Raw genomic sequence first — 12,076 nt, forward strand, 5'->3', positions numbered from 1 at the left:
TGAACATTTAGGAAGGCATTAGTTTGTTCATATTATTACTGGAACCTGAAAATTAGAACAAAATTACTTGTAAAGTGGAAAATTAGAATAAAATTACTTTTAAAGTTAAGCTGAGTAGTCTCTGAATTTTTTTTTTTGTCTTGCATGATTGTGATGCTGAATTTATGAATAGTATTTCGCTTTGAAAAGAAACAAGAATGAAGACGTTTTTTTCTTTTAATTTCGTTGAATAGATTATTAGTTTTATTTGTAGAAGGTAAGGGTGAACCTGCAACGAAAAGAGTGGATTATTGGGAATCTAGCATTGTAGCTAGTTGATTAGATAGATTAGATATACTCTCTAATATGATTATGATTTTGGATTTCATGTCCCACAGTTATTTACTTATGGAATGTACAGAATTCGACATGTCTAAGTTAGGGTAGACGAGAGTGATCCAAGGGTATGAAAATAGTAAAATCATGGTAGGATTATTGCATTGCTTCTCTTGTGCAATGGATGACGGGAAATGAATCCTCTTCATTTTCTTTTTTCATTTGAGAGAATAAAGTGTGATCTCTTACCTTTAATTCTATAAGTGAGACCAGAAATAAATAAGAGAGAGAATAATAAAAAAAGAGATTAAACACTAAATACCATCTATTTTTTTTTTTTTTTCTATAAGTAGATATTTGTAAGTTCGCGGCTTTTACAGTTAATTAAACTTTTTCCGCACAAAATAGCGGCTTTTCAACGACACTACTTGTCATTAACAGATGACAATCTTGAGATTCTGCGATACAAGTTACACGGATTTGAAATCAGGAGTTTTTAAGCTCTTCAAGCTCTTATTAATTGGAATTGGTAAGGCTTTATACATCAATTAAACGCATGAATCCGTAGTATACTATGCTAAAGGAAAACAAATCACCCGATGCAACTAACTACACATAATATATCATTAGCATCCAATAGTCAACTAAGTTAAATCAGCGCTTTAATATATGAGTTTCAAACTCAAAGGGTATTATGAAGGGCACTTGGTGGTTTTAACTTCGAAAAATAAAAATAAAGAAACCGAATTTGTAAACCTGAAATGGGAAAATGATCTACGAAGCTAAAACTACACCCATACTGAAAACAAGTATATTCACGTTGATCTTTAAAAACAACTAAGTAGGGTAATTCAATCAGAGCTTAGTCTTCCTATCAGATATACACTAGCAGACTAGCTTTCCTAGTGCAACCTGCTCATGAAGAAAACTTGAGAACCAGTTTTTCTGTATGAATGATTCTGTTGACAAAATTTACAAGTAAAACCAATCAAAGAATACGCATCAATTCTTTTTGGCTGTGCATCTAACAATGTTCAGTTAAAGCATTTGAAAGCAAAAATGTCCAGCGTACTTCCTTCCCTTGTAGCTATCGATGGAATGATTAAGACTCTAGCCCAAATCAGATAATTACATCCTTCAGACTCGGGACCACATAATCCATGGAACTAAAGATTATCTTTCAGCCACTTAAGGGCACCATTGGCCACTGACCTGCAATGAGTTAGTTTAACTAAAATTTAGAACATACACCATTGAAGCTGACGGCACACTCTACAAATTGATGAAAACAAATAAAGAAGAAAACTAAACAAGAGAATATTATTACCCAGCTAAGTCCTTCAATTTATTCCATAAATCATTTTGGTCTTCTGATTGTTCAGTTTTTTCTTCAACTGCTGCTGTTGAACTTTCGACCCTTTGAGCTGCAGGAGTTTCCCTACTTACTGCTGCAGAAGGTAAATGTCATAATTCAAAAGTCAAATACATTTATTGTATTAAAAGAACCCAGCCAAATGTAATAGGTCATGATAGATTCAAGACACCAAACTAAATGTTGAACAGATTTTTCGAAACAAAAGAAATATATATGAAAACAAAGAAGCCACCTACTGGAAGAATGGGTTCTAGAACGGGATTTTGAACGGCCACTTGTATCTCCTAGAGAAGCAAGTTCTTCAAGCAACTCACGCTCCTTTGTGCTGAAGATGCATAGCAGAGGTAATTCATAGCAGACAGAGACCATGAACAATGCATAGGAAGATGGGATGACAGAGAAAAAAGCAAAATCAAATTGTAACCCACATTACCTAATACGTTTTGGTATTGTAACTTTAACTGTAAATAAGTGGTCACCGCGTATAGATGGTTTGTTTAGTTTTGGAACACCTTTTCTTGCAAGAACAAGGACATCACCAGGTTGGGTGCCAGGAGGCATTTGTAGTTCAGAGGTGCCTTCAACCGTCTTGACCTATTTAGGTTCCAAAATTTCAGTGAAACAGGAGAGAATGTGGATATAATTTTGTATCAGTGCTTTAAAATCACAAGAGTACATTACAACACTTATTTGATATATCTAAAAATTGCTCAGAGACATCAATTCTGACTGTTTCACAATGTGACACTAGCAGGGGAACAAAAGCTTGCAGCTGTATGACAAACTATTGCATGTCTAACTATAATCAAAGGCCGCTCACCATATTTACCCCACAAAAACTCTTCCTCATTATTCTATCATGCCATATTGCCATAAATATCGTACCATAACCACTATATGGGCTGATATAGCATTATTAATGCCAAGGCCATAATGGAATATTAGGTACCATCATGCAAAGTGTGTTTATACAACGACAAAATAACATTATAACAAATTAAAATATATCAAAATCAAACTTCGCTGGAATCAAAAGGACCAAGAACGGAATTCAGCTTGTAAATGATGGAGAAAAATACCCGCTAAATTACTTTACCTTCACAACAGACCCTAATATAGCATCTAGGTAACTGACTGATATTGTTGAGCGGAGATTGATGTCATCTCTTTGGATTCCTGGTATCTCTTCCACATCTAGATATACATAAAGATCTCCTGGAGGACCCCTGCAACATTAAGAAGATCAAAACTGGCTCACCAATCATCTGATCAAGCAATCATAAAGACTAAATTGTTCCATTTTGATAAAGTGAACAAATTGTCAAGACTAATAAATACTTGTCCCCACCTCCTTTTCTCCATAATTCAAAAAGAGATAAATTCTCACTTAAGAACATAACAAAGAGAAAAAGGCAGCAATGATTTCATAACCAAACACATAAAACTTCCATTTCTCTTAATGATAGCATTGGTAGCATATGGGATACTTTTTAACATAGGAGGCCTATTTTTTGGCAGTGTTCTTGTACGCTACCCTTTGGTGTCAACTGTCATCTGCTGCAGCGCTCTTTGTATGCTACCCTTTGAAGGGACAATTCTCTCTAGACTTTGCTCTGGGAATTTTATGGCTTTTGAGAAAATATCCTTTATTCAGATGCACAGGGATTACAATGCACTTTCACATAAAGGTTTTTGTGTTGCCTATATTTCTGATATATAGTCCAATAAGGATGAATAATATAACTCTCCTTTTACTCTGCCATATCCTTCTTTGCTTTTGGGAAACTTAAACTCATACTTCTATCCCATAGTTGGCCAATGACTTTCACTGCATCATGTTGAACATACAACAAAGGGAATACATACAATTTTATAATATCTTCTATCCTTGGCTTTCAGAACCCCTATGGTAGATAAAAATATAAATGTCATACCCTCTTGGTCCAGCATCACCTTCCCCAGTAACTCTAAGAATACTGCCTGAGCTAACACCTGGAGGAACTTTAACTTTGATATTTTTCTTAACTCGAATACGTCCTTCACCACTGCAGTTGCGGCAATATTCAGATATGATTTCACCATCACCTCCACAGGTCGGGCAAACTGAAACCTAATATTGAAAAATGGGATTAGAAATATGTTTTCATGTACACATCATGTAAGAAAACCTGCATAAGAATAAAGAATAACTAACAAATTAATATAAGCAATTGATAAGAACATAACTAATTATTCTCAAAGGTGAAAATGAGGCAGGTATCAATAACTCAGGAGAAAATGCACATGCCAAATCAATGTAGAAACTTCTTTGGAAGACACAGGTCAATGCATCAATCAGACAACACATTATTAAGGGCTTCTTTTTATTTCTTTTACTTCATATCAGGCAGCAGGGCATACAAATCAAGAAAAAAAATGATGATACAGTCTCCCCTCAGACATATAACAAATTACCTGTGAGAACAATCCGAAAGGTGTTTGTTCAGTCCTCATCACCTGACCCCTCCCACCACAAGTTGAACATATTTTCATCTTAGAGCCAATCTTTGCTCCAGTACCACTACAGACTTCACATGTTTCCAAATGAGAAAGGTCAAATTCCTTCTCTGTTCCGAAAATTGCCTCAGAAAATGTCAAGGAGAAATCATACCTGTTGACATTTGAATCAAACTTTTAAACACGGATAACGTTTACCTTATCAAGCTATGTATAAAAATTATTGAACTGACTAACATGGGCACAAGAAATACCCTACTAAATACTGCATAACTCACCGGATGTCTTGACCCTTAGTAACAGTACTTCTACGTGTTCCAAATCCAGTAGGATCCATGCCACCACCAAAGCCACCCATACTTGGCCCAAAAAAAGTCTCAAATAAATCAAATGGATTGGTCTGCAAGAGAAAAGATTATTAGATATGAATTCCTAGAAAAGCAACTAAAAAATAAGTAAATAAAATAAAACACAACTTCAACTGCCATGCATTCCAACCCTTTTTCTCCAAAAGACTACATATGTGTATTGGGTTGGTGGCTTGAAGCTATTAGTTCATTAAGCAAGAATTTTCTTGACCAAAACTTTCTATTATCCTTTAATAGGTGCTGCTCCCTAAATGTACAGTCCTACACAGGAAATAAAAATACAAAATTCATTCAGAATACCGTATAGGCACTTGATCCTCCTCCAACGGTACTTTTAACTCCTGCCTCACCATATTGATCATACAAAGCCCGCTTTTTATCATCTGATAGCACCTGACAGTGTCATACTATAGAATTCAAATTCAAAAGCTAATATCGTATGTGTATTGGGAAGAAAAGGAACTACAAATTAAATAAGTTACAGGTTAATGGTGTTGTTCCAGAATAGAGCAACAGTTACTACTTATTATACATGTCCACCAACTCAGTTGCGAGTAACAACTACAACAGAGATTTGTTGAGTAAAAGTTTCAACCACAGTACTTGAAAAATAAATAAACAAGAGAAGTGGACACTACACTATAAGCACCTATGATTTTATGATATCACTTTTGCTTATCTACACATTAAAACATGACCCCTGCAGTAATTTATTCTGTCATCTTCCTTTAATTGAGGTATTATTTTTGAAGGCCCAAACATGTATCCATATAGATTGTCATATATAACATATGCTACTAGAAGTTGCCAGAAAATTATTAAAGATAATCTTGATGCAAGCATTGGTTGAATAAGAAACTCCCAAGGAGTTAAACGGAAGAAATTAACGAATCAATGGGTAAAATAAGGAGCAATGGCCAAATATTTTAACGTAAATTTTTGCACAAAAACTGAAAGGGGGGATATAGCACACATGTTGGGACCCTAAACCAAACACTTTATAAAATTAGACAATTGCATTTTAAGGCAAAATAACATTCAGTAGTGTACTTTTCATGCACACCTCATAAGCAGCACTGATCTCTTTGAATTTTTCAGTTGCTCCAGGTTCCTTGTTTACATCGGGATGGTACTGAACGGAAAACAATAAACATGGAATCAGAGGCTTAAGAAGGAATGCTTTCACATTTAGCTGCACAGTTCAAATTCCAACAAGTAGCCACGAAACTGTAACAATTTGTATTCAAAACCCGAAAACCTACTTGAAGAATTCCATTTCAAAATGTGTCATAGCGTGATTGAAAAGCGGATGATACCTGACGAGCTAACCTTCGATAAGCTGCTTTGATTTCCTTGCCGGTGGCGGATTTGGGGACACCAAGAGTAGCATAGTAGTCAGCGGAGGCAGAAACCACCGTGTGAAATCGCCGGCTAGAGCCGCCACCGCCGAAGAACTTGGAATTAGAAGCGAGAGAAGGAAAGGGAGAAGCAGAGTGAATGGAAAGGAAGCTTTTGTGGGAACGGAGAGGGATCCCCCCACAGAAGCACGAAGAAGACGAAGACGAAGAAGAAGGTGGGAGCAGAGAAGGGACAAGAGAGAAAGAAATAACGGCCATTGAATGTGGAACCAAGAAAAAAAGCGATTTAACTGTAGAATTTCTAATTTCTAAGTTCTAAGATGACAACAACGAAAAGAGGAGGTTGCTGCGCTTGTATTTGGTCATCGCTCTCGCTCTCTCTCTCTCTCTCTCCAACTCTATTGAGTACTATTCTACTGCGTTGGAAATTTAAAGAAAATAGAAAAAGGTTGAGCTTTTAGCTTTCATGGTTTAATGGGTAGAAAGGGAAGAGACTAGGTGAGACCCACAGGATAAGTTGTGGTACCCTGAGGGTGCACGTCTACTGGACACTAAACAAAAATGCTACTACTAATTCCGCCAGTGTCTTAGTCTGTAAATAGGAAAAATCCACGTGCAGATTTTTGAAGTAGGCAAGATAAAATCAAATCAAATAAGTAGCCACTTAGCACAAAATCCAATCTTCAAGCTTCCGAGAATTATTTTTAGTTGTAATTTGAAACCTAAATAGGAGAATAAAGAAAGATGATTTACAATTCGATGTTGATCCTGTCCGTGAAAATTTTGCACGGTGAGATAAACCAAGCGCATACTCTAGTACAGCCATTGTAATTATGTAGTTGCTGGCGGCATATTGGGTATATTCATTTAACCTGAGTTGTAATACTGGTTCGATTTTTCATCTTAATTAGTACCTGAAAATGTTTCATAATCTGACCCTTCTATTGGTACATTTGATAAATGATAAGCATGCAGTAAATAAACTCCAACGACCATTCAAGAGCTACAAAACATAATAAGAGCAACAAAACATAATTATAAGCAATCAGGTCTTGAACATTCTTGGTAGTACACTTGATGCCAAAAATACGATAGTCATACCACCGTGGGCAATAATAAATAATTGAATTAACTGAACGATTTATCTTACTTGTAGAGTTGTAATTTCAAATATTCTATAACAGATTGATATGATAGAAATCACCCCTGAACTAGGATCAGCTACAATTCCTTGACCTACAGGAGCTAGGCACACCGTAACAATAACGACATACTATTTTTTGGTACAAATCACCCAACATAATTTTAATTAAGCAGATGCAGCTCCCTTTGTGCGGCTGCAATTATACTATTCTTCTATGCATTAAAAGGCATCAGGAGGGAAACGCCCAGGAAAGGGGTTGTACTGTTGAGCCTGATTCAAATGCATTCGCAAGGCATAGTTATTCACCTGTCAACAAAAAGCCATGGATAAATATTCATCAGCATGTTTCAAAAGAATAAATAATACTAAGAGGAGAAGGAAGAGGAAAAACAATTAATACTAATACGATCATTTTAACGAAAGATTGTTATCTCATATTTTCATCCAACATTTCCTCAGTGATGCTCTGTCTAAAATTAAGCAGCTAACAGTTGACAAATTTTGACATAAAGGACCATCTTAGGTCAAGATCCAATGGACTGCACCTGCCACACAGAAGTACAGTTGGGAAGAAGGCAGGAAACTGGGATATGACCACAGAAGAAATTATTTTGCTACTCAGTGATTGATTTTAGATTGTGTATTAAATATCGAGTTTCAATCTCATTGGGAAGAGTACATGTCAGGGATGCAATGCCTTTCGAAACAGTTCCATAATTCTATGCATCTGTGTCCCAACCAAATTTGGATTCAGGGACTCGGACCATTAATTTCCATAATATCATTTGTCATCACTAAATCATTTCTGTTTTCATAATTTATGCACTCCCATCATTCCTTTGTTTCTAGCGTTGGTTTAATCTCCAAAATTACTATTTGAACTGTTATGAAATGATGGGTCAAGCAGTGAATTATGAACATAACAAGCACAAAGCTAGGTTTCACCTCGAGAGTTCTGATCTGTTCCTGGTATTGAGACACCAATTGCTTCAACTGTTGCAACTCTTGGCTTTTGACCTCATAGTCGGACAGCCTTTCATGCTGGATTCTGAAGGCACTTTTAAAACAATTTCTCTCCTTAGTCAAGGCTTCAATTTGCTCCTTCAGCATCAGGTTCTCCTGGAAAAATAAACGCTCTTGATGAACCATAACAATTACTATACATGTTCAACACTTTAATGTACATATTGTATATCAATGCATTTAAGTTGCCCCTTTCAAAGGATATTCACATAGCTAAAGCTAGATGTTAAAACATCATACAGCTTGTGAATGGTAGTGTACCTTGCGAAGTGCAATTGTTTCCTCGGAACTTGCAAGGGCACTGATTGATTTCTCTAGAACCTCCAGAAGTCTAGCAGCACGGGCTCTGGCATCATCGATGCTGGTAGCACACGTCATTTCTCTAACAAACAGGTCAATCCACTCTGCTCCATCAGAAGGAAAGTTGCTTGTAGCTGACTGGTTCCCAGAAGCAGAAGCAGAAGCATCCCCATTAATATTATCTTCCAATACACCTACAAGTTTCTCAAAACCCCATCAGATTGAAGTGTTTAACAAGAAAGCATCATTAACATCCAATTTTCATAAACCTAAGTATTTTGCCGAATTGGCAATTACTAAACACACACAGATAAAGCCCGTATTGAAGAATATGTCTCCCCATCTCTTAAAAAATGTGACATTCATCTAGAAATTATGATCAATAATCCCTAAAATTCTTTAGGGAGATTGAAAACACCGATCTACCTGTCTCCACGGCAGCATCTGGTTGCTCAAGGGTAGCAGAACTTTCATCTGCAGATCCCAAACAAAGGCCATGCAACCTCTTGATGGCAGCATCTAGATCATTTCCGCATTCTTGGAGCGCTCTCTCGAGAACCTGAAAATTAAGAGATAGATAAATAAATAAATAAATAAAAAGCATCACAATAATTTACATATTGATGCAACAGATTATCGTTATTAACCAAGGAAATGAAAATAAAAAAAGGGATAACAAAAATAAAAAGGGAACCTGGTCATCCATATGAGGGAAATGATGGCGAAGGTGATCGATGAGAGTGGGAAGGGAGAGACGAATTGGGGAAGAAGAGGAGCAGCGCAGCCTCTTGGAGACAGATGTTGGTGGCGAAGAAGGAGGAAGCTCTTCGAAGAAAGATCTCTTGCTTCCGCACACCGCAGCAGACATCGTTCAAATTACGGTGATCAAAAGCCTCCTCTTCTTCGTTTAGGTGTTCTTCTTCTTCGTCTTTCACGGATACCAATTCAATTCAATCCAATTATCCCCAAAACGACGAAGAGTTAGGGTTAGGGTTGCCGCTGGCAAATAATTAGATCTATGTATCTAAGTTGACGGTGATGTTCTTGGGGTTAGGTTGCTCTGCCATTCAATCAAATCAGAGTCACAAAGTATATATGTTTGCTTGTCTTGGATCGGTGAACTTCCTCAACAAAAATGATTTGAGGCTGTTGCAAAATGAAATGCCAGGATTTTATACCCTATACGGAAAGTTCCTTAAAAATTGATATTTACATATTTTTTATATACTATTTCTTAATAAAAAATTGAAAATATGAAGAAAAAAAAAAAGAGTGCGTATAATATTCCTTATTCCATAGTATAGTTTAGGGGTGCACAAGACTTGGTCCGGCCCGAAGATTCGGACCGAACTCGATTATTTTGGGATTAATTTGGTCCGGTTTCGTTATGGCCTGGTTAAACCTGAGATTTCAATAGATGGTTTCGGTTATTTATTAAATCGGATTCGAACCAAGTCTCGAATCACTCGGCTCCGTCCTGTTGGACCCGTGTAGTTATTTGTTACTTAATATTTTGTTGTTATTGGTTGGTATGACACTATAAATTATTATTATTATATTAATCTTGTGTTGGTTGTTAACTTTGTTTTAATTGTCTTTTGAACTTTGAATGTTTAATGTGTAATTGATATAATTATTATTATGAAACTTTAAATTATTATTGTTAGATTCTAAATTATTATTATGTGAATGTTGCAATATCATGGAATAATTATTTTCCAAAATTTAGAGGTTCAAAAGATGTAGAATCTAATTTTTGGTGATGTTGTGATAAAGTTGATCAAGACTCGGACTTCACCCGGTCTAGACCCGGCTTAAGTGTGGCCCGAAAGTAACACGATTTCATCGGATCTAGGGTTGGATAAGGGTCTCATAAATAGACTCGGTCATTATTTAGGTAGTGTTTGTTTTGAGGTACTGAAACAGAGACTGAGAGACTGAGACTCAGTATCGTGTTTGTTAGTTCAGAGACTGGTACTAAAATTTCTGTCTCTGTCTCTAAAATTTCAGTATTTCAGTATTTCAGTACCTCCAAAAAGTAGGAACACAGGGGACTGAAACTTTAATAACATTTTATACCTAAAATACTTTCATTTCAATTAATTAATTCTAATTTTACCCTTTGTACAAATTAAATTAAAGTTTCATTCTTGTTTCAATTTCTATCTTCCATTTTGCACCAAACAGAATACTGAGATTTATTTCAATCCCTGTCTCGTAGTCTTTGTCTCTCAATCTCAGTCTTTCCGTCTCTGTCCCTCCACCAAATACTACCTTAGAGTCGGGTTCGGGTCACGGCAAACCCGGTTTCATCCGGCCACATGTGCACCTCTAGTATAGTTTGCCTTTCATTGTACAATTCTACAATAATACACATTATAAAATGTTAAGGGGAAAAGAAATGCCAAGCCTTGCAACAAAAGATCAATAAAATTTTCTCAATGTATCTTATTTTTATAGGTTGTATAAGTTTTGTTTTTTTAATATAAATGAAAAAAAAGACAAGAAATAAAAAAGAAAAAGAAATACAACCAAACTAATTGACTATAGACATGTCAAATTTAATAAGATGATAAAGATAATGTTACTATTGAAGTTATTTCACATATTATTTTGTTCTTGATGCTGAAATTTTAGTCATTTTACATGCTAAGTCTCAACTAATTCATATAGGCATGCGCGTTTTTTTTAATAACATTGTCAGCATCTTCTCCTCCTCCTCTTCCTTTTTCTTCTGCGCATTTTTTCTTCAACAACGTCGTCATTATTGTCATTATCATTTTTTTGTGCTTCTTCTTCAACAATATTGTCGTCATCATTTTTCTATTCTTCTATTTGTTTTTATTCAACATTGTCGTCTTTTTCTCCTTTTTTTCTCCTCATTCTATTTCATTATCGTCATTTTTCATCATCTTCTTCTTTTTTTATATATGTTCAAAAAATTAGAATTCAAAAAATTAATTTCACAGCACATAATTTTTTATGCATAACATAAAATTTTAAAGGACTATATGCTCAAGATATTAATACTCAACCAACAAAATACGTACAATACATAAATTTTGATGTGTGACATATTTTTTTAAAAGACAATTTATGTACTATATATAAAATTTTATATATTATGTATAAAAATTTCTATATTATATAATAAATTTATCTTATATACAAATTTTTTTTGTGTTGTGTAAGAATTGATGTGTTTTCTCAAGAAGATTTTGTACTCTCTGCTAAAAAATTTTGTCTGAAAAGTGCAGAAAAAGAGAAATGGTGATGTAAACGTGTGTTTTTTTTTTTGTTGGACTTATTATAAAAACACTTAAAATAGCGCTTAGGCCTACAATATTAAGGTGTGTCTAAAAACTTGTAGATGGAAATGGGCCGAATCAGGCAGCCCAAGCAACAATAACCCAAACGGCACCCACGACCATGGCGGCACGTGCTACCGCCATAGCCATTCAATAAAAATGAATGAACATCTTCCTAGCGTTTTCTACTTCCACTCAGCTCACGCAGCTGTGTGTTCGTTTTCTTCCTCCGGATTCGCTAATAAACCCTAGAACCTCGCTCTAGAGCCATCCAAGGCTCTCCGTTCAACTCACAAAGAGCATGAACTGAAACTCTTACAAGAGCTCACTATCCATATTCATTCGTTGAATTGCCTAGGGTTTAAGCTCCGGCTACACTCCATTTCAAC

General features: G+C 35.6%; 2 protein-coding genes and 1 long non-coding RNA gene across 3 annotated transcripts in view; all 3 read right to left on the reverse strand.

The window, feature by feature from the left end:
* LOC110267015 overlaps window positions 1-6,588 on the reverse strand; it is a 12,722-nt gene extending 6,134 nt beyond the window's left edge. The window contains exon 1 of the long non-coding RNA XR_002354297.1: window positions 6,577-6,588. This is a non-coding gene — a long non-coding RNA (uncharacterized LOC110267015). The remainder of the gene's footprint in view (window positions 1-6,576) is intronic.
* LOC107618490 (chaperone protein DnaJ) lies at window positions 1,113-6,422 on the reverse strand. Its single transcript, XM_016320585.2, has 11 exons — window positions 5,871-6,422; window positions 5,618-5,686; window positions 4,855-4,947; window positions 4,465-4,586; window positions 4,145-4,340; window positions 3,625-3,800; window positions 2,787-2,916; window positions 2,124-2,284; window positions 1,927-2,015; window positions 1,643-1,763; window positions 1,113-1,527 (listed from the first exon to the last, which is right to left on the reverse strand). Exons 1-11 carry the CDS (start codon window positions 6,168-6,170, stop codon window positions 1,482-1,484), a joined length of 1,503 nt encoding a protein of 500 aa, XP_016176071.1. The 5' UTR covers window positions 6,171-6,422; the 3' UTR covers window positions 1,113-1,481.
* LOC107618469 lies at window positions 6,929-9,575 on the reverse strand. Its single transcript, XM_016320559.1, has 5 exons — window positions 9,074-9,575; window positions 8,806-8,938; window positions 8,341-8,573; window positions 8,002-8,175; window positions 6,929-7,362 (listed from the first exon to the last, which is right to left on the reverse strand). The coding sequence occupies exons 1-5, from the start codon at window positions 9,245-9,247 to the stop codon at window positions 7,276-7,278; spliced, it is 801 nt and encodes a 266-aa protein (XP_016176045.1). The 5' UTR covers window positions 9,248-9,575; the 3' UTR covers window positions 6,929-7,275.

The sequence above is a fragment of the Arachis ipaensis genome, chromosome B09, assembly GCF_000816755.2.
Source record: "Arachis ipaensis cultivar K30076 chromosome B09, Araip1.1, whole genome shotgun sequence".
Classification (NCBI taxonomy): Eukaryota; Viridiplantae; Streptophyta; class Magnoliopsida; order Fabales; family Fabaceae; genus Arachis; species Arachis ipaensis.

What these genes read in the sequence shown, in the direction of transcription:
- LOC107618490 (XM_016320585.2), bottom strand. Translation starts at nt 6,170, where the DNA reads ATGGCCGTTATTTCTTTCTCTCTTGTCCCTTCTCTGCTCCCACCTTCT. An exon ending in AGATCAGTGCTGCTTATGAG is followed by an intron (nt 4,948 to 5,617) that starts GTGTGCATGAAA and finishes TGACACTGTCAG; the next exon opens with GTGCTATCAGATGATAAAAA. An exon ending in AAATTGAAGGACTTAGCTGG is followed by an intron (nt 1,528 to 1,642) that starts GTAATAATATTC and finishes AACTCATTGCAG; the next exon opens with GTCAGTGGCCAATGGTGCCC.
- LOC107618469 (XM_016320559.1), bottom strand. Translation starts at nt 9,247, where the DNA reads ATGTCTGCTGCGGTGTGCGGAAGCAAGAGATCTTTCTTCGAAGAGCTT. An exon ending in TCCCTCATATGGATGACCAG is followed by an intron (nt 8,939 to 9,073) that starts GTTCCCTTTTTA and finishes CTTAATTTTCAG; the next exon opens with GTTCTCGAGAGAGCGCTCCA. An exon ending in AGATGCTGCCGTGGAGACAG is followed by an intron (nt 8,574 to 8,805) that starts GTAGATCGGTGT and finishes AGAAACTTGTAG; the next exon opens with GTGTATTGGAAGATAATATT.